The sequence below is a fragment of the Dromiciops gliroides genome, chromosome 1 (assembly GCF_019393635.1).
Source record: "Dromiciops gliroides isolate mDroGli1 chromosome 1, mDroGli1.pri, whole genome shotgun sequence".
Taxonomy (NCBI): Eukaryota; Metazoa; Chordata; class Mammalia; order Microbiotheria; family Microbiotheriidae; genus Dromiciops; species Dromiciops gliroides.
Window position 1 is genome coordinate 736,886,161 of NC_057861.1, and position 20,270 is coordinate 736,906,430.

The 20,270-nt window shown below is 39.1% G+C and overlaps 1 protein-coding gene across 24 annotated transcripts in view; it reads left to right on the top strand.

Annotated features, from left to right (window-relative positions):
• CADPS (calcium dependent secretion activator) overlaps positions 1–20,270 on the top strand; it is a 555,724-nt gene that overhangs the window by 109,464 nt on the left and 425,990 nt on the right. For all 24 annotated transcript variants that reach the window (XM_043978805.1, XM_043978803.1, XM_043978804.1 and 21 more), the window contains exon 3: positions 13,978–14,310. In XM_043978805.1, coding sequence (XP_043834740.1) covers positions 13,978–14,310 — 333 coding nt within the window. The remainder of the gene's footprint in view (positions 1–13,977; positions 14,311–20,270) is intronic.

Sequence of the window (20,270 nt, forward strand, 5' to 3'; positions counted from 1 at the left end):
GATTCTAGTGCATATGGACAAGCAGTCCTCATCATCTATGAGGTCAATATCTGTTTTGAAATATTTGTAGAGCATGGACCCTTAGTAGATACCCCAGGAGCAGTTATTGTCCTGATCATTATCCTGTGATAGTGAAGTCATGGAGGCTTCACTAACTACCATTCTACACTGTTTCATACAGACCCTTTAGGCCCAATTACTTTCTTTGAGATACAACTGTCCAAATCTAGGCTTAGACTGAGATTATAAATTACTGGAGAGCAGGAGTCCCTGCCCTTTGCTTTTCCTTGTGTCTCAATGATTATTGGAGTGTCAGTCATAAAGTAGGCACCTAAAAGATGCTAGTTGACTAATCTGTCCATTTAAGCTGGTAGCAAGAGGAACCTTAAGGTAATAATAATAAAAAAAAGACACTAATTTTGGCAACTCTGTCCTGGGCATAGTTCTGGGTCCTACCTAAGAACCTTGGAGAGCTCCAGATCTTTGCAGTTTTCTATCTTAAAGGTGAATGAGCAATAGAGCACATATCTTTAGTTTACCAGTAAGGGAGATGATAGTAATAATAGTGATTCTCATTTATATAATATGGCAGTGCAACATGGTGTAAAGGGTTGAGAGCTATCCTGGATTCAGGTCTTAGCTCTGACCAATACTGGTTGGATGACCTTGGACAAGTCAACTCTTAAGTACCTTACATAAATCTCTAACCTGTAAATTGCAAAGAAGTTGCAATCTGCTTTGGGAGAGGGAAATTAAATTACTTGACTGTAATGGCACAGCTGGTAATTGTCAGAGACAGAGACAAGACTCGAATCTTGGTTTATCTGATTCCCAAGTCCAGTGCTCCATCCCCTATGCCACTTATCCTTGCTGATCTATGGTCTAGATCACCCTTGAATTGTTTCAGTACTGTGTTTGCTTCCCCTTGGTAATCCCTTCTTAGATCTACTGGGAAATCTTTAGGCAATGCTGTGTCAATATAATCCATACATTCCTCCTGAGGAAGTGAAATTCAAATTCAGGTTTTCAGGTTAACCTCTTCATTATGTCAGATTACATCTAAATCAAATTTAATAATAAAGTCTGGATAATATGGTGATGTAAGAAAAAATATCAACAAAAACTGATTTTTTAAAATGAATAACAAACTGTAATATACATACTAAAACTAGCATTTAAAACACTCCTGTGAATCACCCCAAATTTGTGTTTGGTTCACAGTGAAAAACTCAACACATAGTAGGTACTCAACAAGTAATTTGTTAAATGAATAGATCAAAGAACCATTTCTGAAATTCTGATACTGCTAAGGAATATGAAGCATTCCTTGCTGAGGTCTTTATAGCTTATTATGGGAGAGAGAGCAGGACCAGGGTACAATAGACCTTTTAATGATCTTGAGGCAACTTTATTGATTAGTTTGGTAGTTAGCATGGAGCATTAAACAGAAATAGACTTTTTGTCATCTATTTGCTAGTCATTTTACATGTTTGTCTCTTAATGAATTTTCCACTTGGATCACTTTTAGAAAGTCAATTTATTTTTATATTTGGACAAATCTGAACATTTTTGTTTTTATAAGTAGTTTAACATATTGCAACTGAAAATAAAAGGCACCACATCTTTGATGTACATGACTTACTTTAGGGAGTTGAATTTAATGAAGTGTAACAAGGAGGTTTGGGCAATGGAAATGAATAACCTCAATTGGTTGAACTAAAGATTCTATTTGGAAACTGTCAGCAAATAAGATTGTTTCTCCTGTTTTCAAATTATGGGCATCAGTGGGAGAGCAATAAAAACAATCCTGGAAGGCCAGAGAAGACTTTATCAAAAGTTCTTAGAGTTTTATTTCATTCAGGAGAGTTTAGAAATTTGCTGATTGTAAATCTTAATTAGAAAGCTCATTTGAGTAATTAAGTAAATTAAAGAAGAGTGCCATTTCTAAAAATTAATTATATTCAGAAATTAATAGTCATCAATGTGCTAATGAGCCTGTGGAAATTGTCATTATATCTATAGTGATGCTCATATTTTCCTGTAATACTGGGGGAAGTCAAAACTGCTTCCTATTTGGTGGAGTGAGAAACAAAGCATTGAAAACTGCTGCCTATTTAATGCCAAGATATGTGTAACATCTACCAGGACTCTGTGGAAAATACAAATCCTGTCATATTTTAATTACCTAGCTCCAGAATTGATTATTCGGCATTCAAGTATCATTTGGGATTCTGTAAATCTTGAAGTTTCAATTTCTAAAAGTGCTTTCAATGACATTCCACAAGCAACTGTTAGGCCACTTGTATGTATCAGGCACTGTTCTAGGGGCTGCAGATAAGAGACAAAACAAGCTAGTTCCTGCCTTCAAGGAGCTTGCATTTTATAGAGCAATCAACATGTATACAGAGAAGTATTTCAGTGGAAGCAAAATTCACAAAATGTTAGATAGATAGAGTCATGATAGGGCCTGGGCCTGTGGTTTCATTGGTATATTTCCTTACTTCCAAATAAGGAAACTTTCCAGCAGTGCTGGTCACCTCTGTAATTTGTAGTCCTACATTCCCAGGTCACTGAATGGTTAATGGTTTCCCCAGAGTCATGGAGGTCTTGACTTTGAGGCTGGTTCTTTAGACTATTCAGTATCCTGCCTCTACTAGTACCCAAATAGAAATTTTTTTTTTCTCTTTTGATGTCAGTCAATGGGCCAAAATAATGAAAAGCCCTTCCTATCACTACTATTCTTCTTGTCTACCCTCTCACCTCCCTACCCCTGCTAACCTCTCAAATTTCTTTCTTGGTTGAATTCAATTCACTAAACATTTATTAAGTGCCTATTATGTGCCAGGCACTGTGCTAAGCACTGGGCATGCAAAAAGAACCAAAAGAGAGTTCCTGGCTGCAGGGAGCTTACAATCAAAGGTGGAGACAACATGCAAACAAATATATACAAAGTGAGATATGAACAAGATAAATAGGTACTATTTCCTATAAATAAGAAAGAGGAAAAGCACTAGAATTAAGAGGGATTGGGGAAGGCTTCCTGTAGAAGGTAGAATTTTCATTGAGACTTTAAAGAGGCCAGGGAGGTCAGGAGGTGGAACAAAGGAGGGAGAGTGTTCTAGGCATGGGAAAAAGTCAGAAAAAAAATGAGGTATCACTGATTGGCTTCCTTAAGGTGAGACCTTTAGCAATCAAAGAATAAGATTCCTCTCTTCTGCACCCACTGAGTCCTCCCAGATCTAGAAGTCTTTCTGCTGTCAAACCAGTGACTACTGCCACAATCCCTTGGCCTCATTTGACCGATTCCCAAGAAAGGTTGGTAATAAGTAGATATCATTGCTGTGGTCAAAGAACTCAGCTGCTTTCTTTTCAAAACAGCATAGGGAATTTCATTGTCAGCACAGGTGTGTGCTGACATCTCTTCCTGTCTTTAACCCCCCTTTCCCTTTAGATACAATGATATAAGCTATATAAACTGTTTTGCCAACCTTAAAGCACCATATCAATGTGGACTCTTAATATCCTAAGACTTTGGGGAAATCAAAAGTAGAGATTCCTCTGCAATTGTGGTTCTGAGGAGTCTGCTCTTTAATTAACAAGCATTTGTTACGTGTTCACTATGAGGTGAGCATTCATTTGGAGGTCTGGTTTTACTTTGACTTTACTAGGGAGTGTTGAATAATGACTTTGTAAATATAAAATTAGGGAGGCATGGTTAGACAATCATTCCTTAAGAAAACATTTGGTGGTTCTAGTGGACTGCAAACCCAATATAAGTCCATAGTATGATGTTAAAGCCAAAATAGCTAATACAAGCTTTGGCTGCATTAAAAGTGACATCTATTCCAGAAATAAGGAGATGATAGGTCCTCTGTTTTCAGTACTTATCAGATCATGTCTTCAGTGTGTGTTCAGTTCAGGGAACACTATTTAAATAAGGATGTTGCTAAATTGTATTCCATCCAAAGAAGGGCAAGCAGAGTTATGAAGTTTTGTTGAAGGACCTGAAAATATTTAGCTTGGAGAAGAGAAGACTCGGGGCAGAAATGCTGGCTGTCTTTAAATATATGAAGGGCTGTCATGGAGAAGAAAGATTACATTTGCTCTATTTGCCCCCAGGTGGGGCAGAATCAAAAGCAATGAGGGGAGATTTAAGAAGGGAAATGTTCATTTGTCACCAGGAAAAGCTCCTTAATAATTAGAGACCTCCAAACATAGTATGGGCTACCTCAGAAAGTAACAAGTACCTCCCTCACTGATGATCTCACAGCAAAGGCTGAATATCTCTTTGCCACATTTGCCAAAGAAGGCCTTTTTTTCAACCCTACCTCTTAGTTCTCTGAAATTCTGTGACCATGTTTCTACTACAAAGGATCCCTACATAAGTGCATACAGTGCAATCTAATAGACAATAGAAGGATTCAAGTCTGGTTGGGGCTGCATTAGAGAGAAGGAAGAAGAAAAGCCCGAGATTTGTTTCCATCTATCTAGCAGCCCCTGTATTCTTACTATCTGATACCCACCTTCCAGGACTTTGTGATTTGAAAGGGAGGAAAAGAAAGGCATAGGAAGAAAGGAGGGTGTGGATCAGAACAAAGGAGGCCCTAGTTCTCAGTCTGGTTGTCTCCTACAAAGCTGTAGGTAAAACCTTGGTTTTTCTTCTCTGCCCCTCTGATGTCTGGCACTGATTAAGCCTGACCTGCCTCCTGAAAACAGGTATGATTTACCAAAAGAGAAAGATAAGCCAGCTTATTTACAAAGCTTTAAGGTTAAAAATAAGAGGCTGTCTCTCTAGTATCTTCCCAAGCATCCAGGAGCTCATTTTCAGGAATGCCTAACCGAGCAAACTTCATTTTCCTGGTTCAGTTAATGACAAGCTAGTATTTTCTTCCTGCCTCATGATAGGTGAGCACATTGTGAGAAAGATAGATTGTTAAACCCTTCTGAACATATAGCAGTCACCCCTCCTTTTTCAGCTCTGATGAATTTGGATTCCAGGAGCCCTGCAAGTTGAGGAGGGAGGTCTCCCCCAAGCTCTTATCATGGAAACACAAGTGCTTCTTTTAATCGGTTGCCAGTGGGGCTGATTGCAAACTGGCAGATGAAGTTGGACAGCTCATTAATCCTTTAATCTCTGGGATAGTGGATTTGTGGAGTAGAGAGAATGAATGGACCTTTGACCCCTGGATTTTTGAAGCTCTGAGGCTTTGGTCACATGCCTGCTTCTAGGCTATGGGAAAGTACAAACACTTCTCCCTCACCCCTAAAGTTTTTCAGTTCTCTTTTGTGTTGTTTAAAATCTAAATTGTGGGTTCTAATCTGTGCCCCCCCCACACACACACACAGTCTTGGGGAGAAACTGGTTAAAATCACTGATAAATTCAGCAAGAGTTTAGTCTTTTAAAGATTTATTAAAATATATATTATAAGTTACTGAAGAGACAGAGATTGAGAACAGATTCCTTATAGCATGGAAATCTGAGCTCAGATCTAATTTGGTATAGCCAGAGAGAAAGAAAGCAATTTCCTTTCCTAGCAGCCCATGTGAAATCTCTCACCACCAAGCAGGTGTCCGAACAGCTAAGAGAGGGCCCCCCATGTTCTCCAATCTGCCGCCACACTCATTCCTCCTCACCAAAAAGAGTGTTCTTCTATGAGTGAGCATACACTTCCTAGTTCCTCTCTCCCTCCCCCAAAGGGGAGGTCCTTCAAGCTGGTTGGTTGAGAGTAGTCTCTTGCTGATGTCAGTAGTACACCAACACATCACTCAGGGCCCACCAGGTGTGGCCTCCATCCAATCATCCTTAAGTAGGTACTTAGTCAGTTTCTTATTCTCACCCAATTCAAAAAACACTAAATCATTAGGTGGGGCCCCTGGGCAGCTGCCAAATCCCATTACTTTATCACATTCTCCAGGTCAGGACAAAGGGCTGGCCTGTCTGACTCCCACTCCTACTTTGGCTACCCTGGCCAAGTCTTTCAACCCTTTGCAGCCTCAGTTGCCTCATCTATAAAACAGGGATAAAAATAGCACTTACCTCACAGGTTTGTTGTGAGTTTCATGTACAATGTGCTTTGCAAATATTAAAAGTGCTATATAATTGCTATTATGATGATTATCATTATCCTCATCCTTGAATAGTGGAGAAGGGGTAAACGGAAACAGTGATACCATGACAACCAGCAGTTCTTTCCCGTTGATAAATCATGATATGGTGGCAGTGAGAGAGAAACTTGGGTAGAGGGAATAACGAGGGGTAAAGCATGAAAGACTAAGCCACGAGTACAGTCCCTGGGCTCAAGGAGCAAATATGTAGAAAAGAAGGTAGATACAAGAAAATTAGAAAATAATTAATGGAGAGAAGTCACTTGAATAAAGAGGCATTGGGGAGGTTTGCTTTAGAAAGTAGGGTTTTAGTTGAAACATGAAGTAAACCAGGAAAGCCAGGAGGCAGAGAGTAAGAGGGAGAACATTCCAAGCATGAGAGAAAGCCAGAGAAAATGCCAGGAACCAAGAAATAGGATGTCTTTTTCCAAGAACAACAAGAAGGCCAGTGTCACTGGATTGAAGAATACATGTTGGTGAGTAAGGTGGAAGAAGACTAGAAAAGGTCGATATACGATCCAATTATGAAGGGCTTTGAACATTAAACAAAATATTTGGTTTTTGATCCTGGGACAACAGGGAGCCATTTAAGATTATTGAGAAGGGGCATGATATCCTGTGCTTCCATCTCATTCTAAGATATTCTCTACTTGTTATTCATGCACCAAGAATGGAGAGTGGGAAACCACCTTATCTCTAGAACAGACATATGTATCCCCTATGCCCCTAATGGTCATCTCCCATTTATCTCCCCAAACCTCAGTTTGCTTATCTGTAAAAGGGAATAATAATGGTGCCTACCTCATAGGGTTGTTGTGAGGCTCCAAGATAATAGCTGAAAAGTGCTTTGCATACTTAAAGTGCTCTCTTTTCATGCTATTATTATTATAGAAATGACTATTCATATATAATACTGTCTGGATTGCTCTGGCTGATAACTGGAACTGATTAGCACTTTTGAACTGTTGTGAAATGGAGGGTTTTTACTCAAGAACATTTTTTGCCACTAAAACCCAAGTGCAGTGTTTTTCTTCCTCTCTCAGTCAGATTCCTTTGGTATACTGGGATATCAGAAATACGACTCTTCCCATAATAATGCTATCAATGTGTGGTTTTTTAAAATTATTTTTAAAAGTTTAATCATATTGTTAACAGGAGTTATTGTTGTCTCCCCCATCAAAATGTAAGCTCCGTGACAGCAGAGACTAATTTTGCTTTTTACTTTCTATCTCTAGTATTTGATAGATTTCTGGGCACACAGGGTTTAGTAAAACAGCTATTATTGTAGTGTGCAGTAGTGAGGTTACTGTTTGGAGTCAGGAAACCTGGGTTCATGTTACAACTGCATTTCCCAGCTCAGAGACTTTTGGTGAGCCTTTCAACATTTTGTTGAGTTTTCTCTTTGTGTGCGTGTGTGTGTGTGTGTGTGTGAGAGAGAGAGAGAGAGAGAGAGAGAGAGGCAATTGGGGTTAAGTGACTTGCCCAGGGTCTCACAGCTAGTAAGTGTCAAGTGTCTGAGGCTGGATTTGAACTCAGGTCCTCCTGACTCCAGGGCCAGTGCTCTATCCACTGCACCATCTAGCTGCCCCTTTTTGAGTTTTCTCACAATTAAAGGGGGAATAGAGAAAGCCTGACACTCAAGATAGAGCAGTGAGCTTAAAGCAAGGAAGAACTAGGCATTAAATCCTAACCCTGACGTTTACTTCCAGTGGGATTCTGTGTAAATCACGTATCTGTGCCTCAAGCAGTGCTCTAGGACCTCTCTGTATAGATGGATGGAGTCCCCACACTAAGACTTTCCTATTCTCAACAAATCATTGATCTTTCATGGATTTTGTTTAAAAAAATATAAATAAAATAAAAATCGATTTCTTCCATTACCTATCTCACAGAGTTGAATAAAAAGTGCTTTTTAATCCTTAAAGTTCTACTTATTCATCAAAGTTATCTCTGTTGTGGCCCACTGCCAGACTTCAGACAGATACCAACTAATAGCCAGTCTAAAGATTCTTGGATTTTTTTTAGCCCTTGTAGTCAATGGACTTATTTCTAGTCCTTTTACTACCCTGGGCAGCGTCCTCTGGATGTGTGCCAATTCTTGATGTTGCTTATAAATGTGGTGCTTCCAACTGGCCCAGTCCTCCAGATGTGGTCTGACCAAAACTGAGTCAAGTGAGACTATTACCTCCCTCATTCTGGATATTATGCTCATAACAGCTTGAGTGTAGTTTTAGTCCATGAGACCAGGTTCTCTCAAGGTTCAAGGAAATGAACTACTTGGCACACACATTCACACAGGTTGAAACATTTAACAGCTGATAGAGTGGGAAGACTATTCAAAGTATTATCAATTACATGGCTATGCCCTGAATTCCAGGCTGCTTGACTCTGGGGTACATAGACTTGTACAGTGGGAGGAGGGACATCCTATATCTTTTCCAGCCAAATGTCAGGAATGAGGGAGCCCCCATTTCCAGAATCATTAGTATGAAGAAGTGACCCCGAGGATAGTATTAACTAGTCCATGCCTCTTGTGATGGTGTTCCAATTGGTCAGTCTTCCAGGAACTCCCCATCAAGAATCATATGACCTGGGGCAGCTAGATGGTGCAGTGGATAGAGCACCAGCCCTGGATTCAGAAGTACCTGAGTTCGAATCCGGCCTCAGACACTTAACACTTACTAGCTGTGTGACCTTGGGCAAGTCAATTAACCCCAATTGCCTCACACACACAAAAAAGAATCATATGACCTTTTGGTAATGCAATATCACATATTTTATGAATATTTTCATATTCATTATATGAAACAACTGCTAGGATAGTCAGAAAGGGTGCACTTTCCCCCCAATTTTCTCTGGGCATACAGATAGAAAAAATCACTAGGTTGTACACAATAAAAGTTTGTTATTATTTTTGTTTTTACCCCAGAAACATATAGGAGAATGGAAGCTAATTATAGTTAAGTATATGCTCAAGTTAAGTATATTCTCAGAAGAAGATATGTAAATCAGTTATTATTACAAGATAAAATGCAGGCGAGAACACAAATGTCATCCATCCTTCCAAATAAATATTCAAGGATCATTTCTTGAAGAGGCACCCCGTGCCTCGGTCTAAGCACGTGACTTAACTGACTTCACTCTCCTCAGGCCACCTCTGCACCTTACAGCACACTATCCAGGTGACTACACTCTGCTCTCAATTTTCTACTTGCCACATCCAACTGATTACAGGTATTAAAGTGGAATCCTACTAGAAACCCTAGCTCATTTTCATGAGTTTCTTTCTAGCTGTATTACCACCACCCCTTACCCATTCTGAACTTTTTCAGATGTTTTTTTAACCCAACTACAAGACTTCACACTTAACCCAATTAAATTTCATCTTATTTATTTCAGCACACCTTTCCAGAGCATAGACATCTTATCTTGAATCCCCCCTATGATATCCTACACATAAGATGTTACTTTCAATTCTATGTCATTAACAAATTTGATATCCATGCCATCCATGCATTTATTCAAGTCATTACTAAATATATTGAACAGAGCAGGATAGAACAATCCACCAGAAACCTCCCTCTCATTTGACATACAGCCATTAATCAATGCTCATCAGAGCCAGTCAGTAAGCCAATTCCCGACCCACTTAAGAGTGCTATCATTGAATCCACATCTTTCTTTCTTGTCCAAGATGATATTGGGAGAGACTTTATGAAGTGCCTTGCTGAAATCCAGTTCTAGTGTTACATAACATCCTCTGATCTCTTCCTCTAATAACCCTGTCAAAGAGAAAATGAGGTCAATCTGGAATGAATTGTTCTTAATGAAGTCATAGCAGCCTTTCATGATTACCTCCTCCCTCTTTAAATGCTCCCAAGCCCATCCTTTTTATAATCCATGCTAGAATTTTAACAGGAATTGACCTCTTTTTCCCCCGTGGAAAGTTGGAACATCTGCCCATCTCCAGCCCATCATCTCTTCTTCCCTTCACCATCATTCCTACAAGACTACTGACAGCCAGGATTTTTCTAAGATAATGATAGCCATTTTTATCTCATTTCCTATACAATAAAATCTATGCTTCTCGCTCATTTCATAGCTGTTGATGGGGGGCAGCATTGATTGATAGGTTGGAGGAGCTGTGTGGACTATCCTCTACAATTCCTGTGTGTATGTGTGTATGTGTGTGCATATATATTTGTGTGTATGTATATGCACATGCCTAAATGTGTTTATATAGATGTGTGTATATATATGCATATATATGTAAATGAATATTTTCTCTCTTATTTATGATCTGCTTGGACATTGACAGATGATTATGAGTGGATTTATGAATAGGATGGAGCTCCTGCCTGGGGTCTAAATCTTTAGGCTCATTCACAAAGACCCAAAATCATTCTCCCAGAATAAATGCATTAGTACTTAGTGGTCATATTAATTACCACATAAGAGTAACCCAGACACTATTCACTGTCTGGCAATCCAAAGACCAAAATCAGATGACAGACCTAGCAAATTAATTTTCCACCACCAATTTCTCTCCTCCTGGCTGATTGGCCTCATCTTTCCTGTTTCCCTCAGCCCTTCATTACCTTAACTTGTATGTTCCAAATTCTTCTCATCCTATTTCTGTTGCTTATGACTATTTCTGTTGCTTATGTTTCTCAAACTATGTGTATAACTTGTTTGTACATATACTTTTTAAAGGACTTCCTCATTTCTGTATCCTTGGATCACTTCTAACATTAATGTGGCCTTCATGTATCTCCCCCACCCTCAAACACACCCCCGGTAGTTGTCATCACAACTCTCTTTTGTCTTTTGTGACTAAACTCATTGAAAAGGTTGTCTATAATAGGTGCCTCCACTTCCTTTCCTCTCATTCTCTTCTTAACTCTTCTTATTTTTTCCATTCTCTAAATATTATTTTTTCTAGTTACATGTAAAGATAGTTTTCAACAGTCTTTTAAAAAAGATTTTGAGTTTCAAATTTTCCTCCTTCTCTTCCTTCCCTTTCCCCTCCCCAAGACAGCATGAAATCTGATATAGATTATACAGTAGAATCATGTTAAATGTATTTCCACATTAGTCATGTTGTGAAAGAAAAATCAGAACAAAAGGAGAAAACCATGAGAAAGAAAGCAAAAAACAAATGAAAATAGTATGGCCCCATCTGCATTCAGACTCAATAGTTCCTTCTCTGGATGTGGAGAGCATTTTCCATCATGAATCCTTTGGAATGAATTGTCTTGGATCATTGTATTGCTAAGAAGGGCTATCTATCACAGTTGATTATCACACAGTGTTGCTGTTATTGTGTGTAATGTGCTCTTGATTCTGTTCACTTCACTCAGAATTAGCTTAACTCTTTTAGTATTACTTCCAATTTCATTATTCAATAGAAACCTCTCTCCAAAGTTATCAGTGATCTCATAATTGCTCAATCCAATGACCTTTTTTCAATTCTTATCCTTTTTTGACTTCTCTGCAGCCTTTGACTCAATCAATTGCCTTCTCCATGATGCTCTATTCCTTCTGGGTTTCTGTGACTCTATTCTCTCCTGATTCTCCTCCTAGGTGTATGAATTGATCATGCTCAGTCTCCTTCACTGGATCTTGATCCAATTAACAACAGATAACCTTGAGTTTCCCCAAGGAAATCTTGGGTCCTTTTCTCTTCTCCCTCTATATTATTTCACTCAGTGATCTCATCAACTCCCATTGATTCCATTGTCTCTGCATATTATTCTCATCTCTATTTGTCCAGCCCTAACCTCTACTCTGACCTGCAATTTAGTACATCAAACTGCTTATTGTATATCTCAAATTGACCTCAAGGCCTGTTGAGTCTACCTCTGTAGCAACTCTTGTATCTCTCCTCTGACACTGCCACGACCCTATTGCAGGTCCCCTTCAATTCACGTCTGGCCTCTTGCTATACCCTGCTGGCTTGGTTCCTTTCCTCAAGTTCTTCCCCCACTCTAGTTTATCCTGTACTCAGCTGTCAAATTGATCTTTTTAAAGGCAAATCTGATCAGGTAACCTCCCTATTCAATCAACTTCAGTGGCTCCCTATTGCCTCTACTATCAAACCCTCCATTTGGTTTTTAAAGCTTTCATAATCAGGCCCCTGCCTCTTTTTCTAGTCTTCATACACCTTGCTCTCCCCTCTCCCTCTAGTCACTGTCCCATGGGGTCCAAACACAGACATTGGCCTCCTTGCTGTTCTTGAAAAAAATGGTCCATTTCCTGACTGTAGGCATTTTTACTTGCTTTCCCTCTTCTACCTGGAATGCTTTCCTTCCTCAACTCTGCCTCTTGGCTTTCTTATTTTCCTTCAAATCCAAGTTAAAATTTTACCCTCTATAAGACATCTCTCCTGACTCCCCTTCCTTAATCCTAGTCCCTTCCCTCTGTTGATTATTCCCAGTACTTAGTACAAAGCCTGACAAACAGTTGCCATTTAAGAAATGCTTGTGGATTTGACTTGACAGAAGTTCTAATATATAAGAAAGTCCTTTCCACTGTTTTCAGTTAAACCACAGCTTAAAATGTACATTACCTAGACCTTAATGAAAGATAAAAATTAGAAGAGAGAAGTGGCAGGAAGGGACAATTATGGGTTTAGAAGTTGGAAATATGGTAAACACCATGTCCAACTCTTTCAGTTTTAAAAATGAGAAAACAGATTTAGAGAAGTCAAGTGCCTCACCTAGGGTCACACGACACTAGTGAATGTCTGAGACAGAATTCAAAGTCAACTTGGAAACAGTATCTAAGGAATGACAGAGGAAAACCCCCTTTCTAAGCTTTTCCTTTTTCTTTGATTTCCTTTCTCCATTCAATCTTTAGTTGTAGAAGTATCTGCTAAAAGGCCTATGGGGGAAAAAAAGGCCTATGGAATGTGCTTTGTGATTGTTAGATGAGAATCCCTTTTTGTCGAGGGTTGAAGGTTTTCCAATGAAAACCTTTGGCTATACAGACTTAATAAGACTCACTGGGGATTCACTCTATGGTCTTTCTCTGTGACTGATTTAAAATCAAACTCCAAAGTCAGAAAGAGCTGTGACCTGACATTCTTACATATTTCAGCTACGGGCCTTTAGATCAGCTACTCAAACTGATTTCTTTATGCATGAGAAAATAAGACCAACGATGAACTAGTTGGAGTCCCCAGCTCCAGTACCTCCTAATCTCCTTAAATCAGCATTCTTAACTTGCAGCCTGTTGACTTTTTTTAAGTACAAGGTATCCTCAAGTTTAGGAGCTTAAGATTACACTAAGACTTTTAGAATGCACTGTATTTTGATGATATTTCAATATAATTGGTTTCCTTCATAATAAAATATTTTTATTCATTTAATAAAATTATTCTGAGAAAGGATACATAGGGTTTATCGGACATCAAAGGTATCCTTCATATAACAGACATTAACAACACTTACCTTAGAGAAAAGATTGGTGAAGAAAAGAAAGGCTGGAGCTGAGAGAAGTACATATGGTCATGTACAACAGCAGGCAAGTACTGAAAGACTCTGGAGGAGTTCACATTTGAGCTTGTCTCCTGAAGCATATTGTGTGCCTTCAAAGGTATGACCACCACTCAGTCAGTATCAGAAGATTCCTCCTGGAATGATTCTTGGTTTGCCTTATGCTGCAGATCCATGTTGCATTTGTAATCTGGGGAGTCTTTGCTGCCAAAGATGGTGAAATGCATCAAAGGGAAAGTTTGGGCTTGAGGCCCAAGGCCAGTTTGGAGATGCAAACCAAGAGCTCTTTCCTTCAGAACAAGGGTGATTCAGGTAGTACTTTAAGAACATGGTGGAATTATCATTGAATGTTTTGCTTCCTTCCTTTCCTACTAGGTGTTCCTTAAGAGTGACCGGGTGGCCCGGATGGTACAGAGTGGTGGGTGCTCAGCCAACGACTCCAGGGAGGTCTTCAAAAAGCACATAGAAAAGAGGGTGCGGAGCCTTCCAGAGATTGATGGCCTCAGCAAGGAGACAGTGTTAAGCTCCTGGATGGCTAAATTTGATGCCATTTACCGTGGAGAGGAAGACCCCCGAAAACAACAGGCCAGAATGACTGCTAGTGCGGCCTCAGAGCTAATCCTGAGCAAGGAGCAGCTCTATGAGATGTTTCAGAACATCCTGGGGATCAAGAAGTTTGAACACCAACTCCTGTACAATGCCTGTCAGGTAAGCTGTCTCACATGTCCCCCCTCTACCTATGGAAACTCTCTTTTTTTTTTCAAATGCTACAGGAAAGGAGAATGGCCCTCCGTTGGGTGATGGCCAGCCTTAGTGGTGCATCATAGAACAATGTTTCTGTGTCCATGCTGGAACACCATGCTGGAAGCCATTGGTCAAAATACTGTGCTTGTGACCAGGAAGTCAGGGATGCAGTTCCAAATAGGCACCCACTTAAACATTACTTCATAAACTTTAAAGTTCTATAGAAATACAGGGCCACAACTCATGATATCTGTCCTAAGGGCAAGTGACAAAAAATGTACCCACACTGGGAAGGGGCTCACCTGGAGCCATCTGGTCATGCCTTATTTCTAACTAATCATTATTATTATTATTATCTAGATATTACATTAATGTAGGATAGCAAATTATGTCAGCACCCTCTAAATTTAAACAACCTGGGATACAACTTTAGTCACCCCACTCTGGTTTCAGCTATGCAAAAATATGTTATATTATTCTTGGTTTTCCAAGAGACCAGAAGTGGTACCTCTAGCCACAATCATCAGTTAACTAAATAAATATTGGTCTCTAAGAATGGTATAACTTCCAACTACCCACTGATGCTCTGCCCACAAGTTCTTCAATTAAAATCAATCTAGCCATATATTTGAGTTTCAGTGGTTTCTGAAAATTATTTTGGCTATAAGTTATAAACATAATGGTCTTTACCACCAAATAACACAACACCATGAGTAAGTCATGCTTCTAGGCCTCAGTACCCCATAGGAAGGTAACAAAAACTATTTGCGGCTGGTACTATATGGTCAACAATATCAATGCATTTTGAGAATAGTAATAATGTGTTCCTTGTTTGGAGTTTAAGGTTGCTGTTATCAATGTACTATACCAAAAAGGTGAATTCCTATTCTGTCAGGTGGTATTTAGGGCTCTGCTTTACAAACCTGGGGCTCAAGGTGACTTCACTATACTCAAAGGCAGTGATGTAATTGTCAAGAGGGACTCAATACGAAACAAATCTTAGATTATTTTGAATTGCAAAGCAAATAAAAAGTTGCCATGCAGAACTTTTAGAGTGGGAGAGGTTATATTTTTTAAATTTATTAATATACTTTTGTCTTTCACATCATTTTCATTTCTTTTATTCTCTCTTCTCGGTCCCCTCTCTGGAAGCCATCCATTGTAACAAAGGATTTTCAAAGAGGGAAAATAACTTCAGCAAGGCTAACCAAATAAAAATAGAAAAAATCTGAACTAATACACCAGGTTCCACAACACAACCTCCTCAAAGAAGCAGGGGAAGTGCCTTCTCATATCTTTTCTGTGAGGCCAAACTTAGTCATTGCCATTGTCAAAAAAATTTTGTTGTTAGCTTTTCTTTTTATATCATTTACATCTCCCAATTTTACCTTCCCTGTTTTTCCTTCCAGAGAACCATAAAAGTATGGCAAAGAATAAATGAGCCAGAAAAAATAAATTTGCAAAGCTGAATTATAGGAAAAGTCTGAGGTTATATCCAATGTTCCATAGCCCTTGTCTCCCACCTATATAAAGAAGTCAGGGGTGTTTTTTCATTTCTGTTCTTTGGGGTCAAACTTGGTCATTATAATCTCACAACATTCAATTTCAAATGTTTTCTTGTTGTTTACATTTACATAGTTGTGGTCATTGAATACATTATTTTACATGTTCTACTTACTTTGTTTTGCATCAGTTTGTATAGTCTTCTGGTTCTTCTCTATATTGATCCTTTTCCTCATTTCTCATGGCAGAGTGATTCTATTATATTCATATATCATAATATTTAGTCATTCCTTGATTAATATGCATCTACTTTGCATCCAGCTTTTTGCTACTATAAATGATCTTCCTATAAATATTTTGGTATATATGGGGGTCTTACCTTTTATCATTGATTTCCATATAGTATTTAAGGTTATTCATTAAAAATGTTTTATTAATACCTTTAAATACTATAATAATATTCCAATAACTCTTTTACTGCAAGTTCCCTTATAAAAAACAACTCAAACACAGTTAAGCAAAAGTATATGATGATGAAAGTTAAAGGAGTATGCAATATTCTGTGCCCATAGTCTACTACCTCTCTGCTGAGAGCAAAAGTGTATTCTAACTAACACACATTGGCTACTTTTTTTTTAATAAAAATAAATATTTTATTAAAAGTTTTTAGTTCCAAATTCTATCCATCCTTCCCTCCCTTCTCTCCCACACATTGGCTATTGATACCTGCATTTGATCTACCTTCTGTTATCCTTTGGAGTTGTCTTCAATAGAATTATTGTAATAATTGTGTCTTTTCATGGATGAAGGTATATCACAAAATCTAAGCAATGGTGTGTCAAATTTCTGAGAAAGATTTAAGATCATTATTCAATCCTTGGAGTGAAGACTCAGATATTGAAACATTCTCACAATTCTAGGAATAAAATAATTTTGTAGGCTATTTTTTTTCTTCTTACAATGATTTGTCATGTGTATAGATGGATTGTGTTCCACTCTCTGTTTTTGCTCAGATGTTAACATCATTAGGATGATTCCCATTGATGTACCACAATGATTTTGGTCTTAATCCAGCTTCATACATCTTTTGAGACAGGGGGATTATATGTCAAGACCATCTTTCTAATTTTCCCTTCATAAAAGAAAAGTGAGATGTAGAATTGATTTCATTTTTTTTTCTTTTCACTACTTTCCCTGCGAGATGGAAAGGAATATGGTGACTTTAATAATACATCTTTTTCCCCTAAATAATAATTTTTCCCTCAGCCAAGAGTGGTAAGAAGGTTGAGTGAAAGCACAGATTAGACAGGACCACATAAGGACACTTAGGGCTGTGCAACAGAGGCATTACTTCAAGCTCATTGTCCTTAGGTTCCAGATAATCAGTGAAGGAAAGTCAAGTGGAATGGAAGAATGTTAATGATATATCCTTAACATCTGAGAATGACATCATGGAAAGAAAGTACCATGGCTTCCCTCCTCCCAATTGTCCCTTAGTGCCACTCTCAAAGAGTGATTAATAGGTTGGATGTGTAAAAAAAAATAACAACTATATCTAATCTGAAAAAATTATATAACTGGACTTACATGAAAAATTATAATTAAGTGAAAAATTATAAGTTTAGAAAAATTATAAGTTTAGAAAAATTATAATTGGACCGTAAATCCTGCCAAGGTTGCCATTCAAATGAAAGAATATTTTAACTAACTAGCTTGGACCTAATCTGGGGACTGTTGACTGGCTGGCTATCTGACTGCTATTACCTTAATATAGGCCATTTATAAAATTTCTCCACACTTCTCTGAACCCAAATTGATAAGCAAAAGATTAAGAAGGCTTTTAATTAAATAATCAAAGCAGAATTTATTTATAAAAATAAATGTAAAAGATAAGGGTTGAGAAATGCAAATTATATGACCCATCTGCTTTTAATATAATAAGGGCCATTGCTACCTCTTGCCTTAGGGTATGCTCCAACTTTCTCCAATTTACACTGTTTCTCTCATTCACTCTAGCTCCCCTGCTTTGCTTTCACTTCTCAGCTCCTTTCTTCTAACTCCAAGTCCCCTTCACTTTGTCAACCCCCCCTTACCATCTAACTTTCCTTTCTGTACTGCCATGCTGAACCCCTGCATCTGTCTCTCACAGACCTCCTTGTGTTCTCCTAGTCCTCTGGCATCCTTCTTCCTTGCTCTTAGCTTTTTCTCTGTCCCTGTCAGCCCTTCTCTTTACAGAGCCCCAGTCTCCTTAGGGTCCTTGTAGCAGCCCCCCTTCTGTCCATCCACTCCAACCTCCCTTGCTTTCTCCCAATTCACTTTCTCCAACCTCTATGTACCGTCCCCCCCTGTTTTCTCAATCTTCTGGCCTCCTTGCTCTGTCTGTCCTTCCTTACTGTCTTCTCCACACTCATTTTTCTCCAACTTTGCTTTCTCCCACCTCTGTACCGACCCATTTCTCTCTTGTAAGCCCCCTTTTTACTAACCTGCTCTCCCAGGTGAAACTCATGACTGGCCGCCCCCAGGGCCGGCCAAGCCCGTGCTTTGTAAGCCCACAGCTGGGGCTAGGCGAAGGAAACCCCAGCGTCCCTGAGGGTTTTCATGGGCCTTTCCACTGTGCGAATGGGGCTACACCATGCCACACCTGTGGCTCAAAGTTTTCGTCTGTGCAGCTTAACTCAGCTCAGAGGCCCCCCCCCCCACAGCTGAAGTGGAGGGGGAGGGGCCCTAGCCCCTCTTACACAGAAAAAACCCCTGAGGGCCTAAGGCTTTTTAATCTCAGCCCAAAGGCAGGGTCCCCAAATCAAAATAAATTTCCACAGATGGATTGTTGATTTGACCTCATGAAACATTTTTGTTGTTTTCAGTTGTCTTTTTAATGGAATCTACCTTCTCTAAGTATTTATAGTAGACTCTATTGAGTAGAAGATACTATTGAGCAGGGATGTGGCTCAGAATCCCATAATCTCAGAGCTAAAAGGCACCTCACAGGCCATGTAGTCCAACCACTTTGTTGGTTTTGTGTCATTAGTTTTTGTTTTCTTTTGTTTTCTAGATAGGAGACTGAGGTCTAGGATGGTTAAGTAACTTACCCATTGACACACGGAGTAGCCGATACAGTATTGGAGCTCAAGTCTTCTTACTCTATTTTCAGTATTTTTCCTGCAGTGGCAGCTAGGTGGCACAGTGACTAGAGCACTTGAAGTCAGGAAGACCTGAGTTCACTCCTACCTCACACACTTTCTAGCACAATAAGACAACCTGTCTGCCTCAGTTTCCTTATATGTGAAATGAAATAATAGCCCCTACTTCCTAGAGTGGTTGTTAGAATCAAATGAGATAATATTTGTAGAGCACTTTGCAATTCTTAAAGCACCATATGAATGCTGGTTATTATAACACTGCCTCTTTCTGTAGAGTTGCTATCTGTAAGGTGGCTAAAATTCTAGCTAAACTATCTAAAAATCTAATGAGTCTTCACCATAAATTATAAGCTTTAGCAAAAGTTTAGACTTATAAGTATTTATTAAGGAGCATAAGGATTTGGTGAGGAGAGAGAAAGAGGCCAATATGCCTTCATCTATATATCTAAGGGAGCCAGCATCTCTGCTCCACTCCACATGAGGTCCAGGCAAAAAAGAGAGATCCTCGCCCCTTCTTCGTCCCAGTAGCCTCCCGTGAAAATGGAAACAGGACTGTCCACCCACACACAGCTACAAGGTAATTGGCTGGTAGCTTTGATTGACAGTGCCCACAAGCAAACTTCACTTCCTGACACCATGGCCACATGGCTTGTCCTCAGGCAAGAGATCACAAAATGTTCCTCCCAGAAGGGGGCATTATTCCAACTCTCACACTATCTATTGCCCTATTTCTATCTTAACAAACCTCTTTCTCCCCTGCTCCAGAAGGGTCATTAAGCTAGGCAGTCTAGGATAGATGGTTGTTGCTCTTTGCCCATAGACCCATGGTCTTTCTGTGATTGTCAGGCTGAAGCATGACTTCCCCAGTTATCCTGTAATTATGGACTTCAAATTATAGATTAAGGCACATCCATTCTTGCAGTCTACATTTAACCTATCACATCCAGCCACAAAAACGCTGATGCAATAGTAACTGCAAATTCAAAGAATATTTCTTCTTGGTCAAAATAAATGTTTTAGTTAATATTGTTGTTGTTGTTTCTGTTGCTGTTGTTTTCTCCTGAAATTCTAAGGATCTTGGGGTCATATCTCTAGAGCTGAAAGGGGCATCAGAGAGCATACAGTCAAACTCAGTCACTTTACAATAAGGAAACTGAGACCTATAAAGGTTATGACATGTCCAAGGAAAGGAGTTCAAACCCAGGTCCTCTGACTCTCACAGTCTTTGACTGTGCCCTTTGCATTGTCCTAAGCTCTCCTAAGGTTTGAATTTAGAACAAT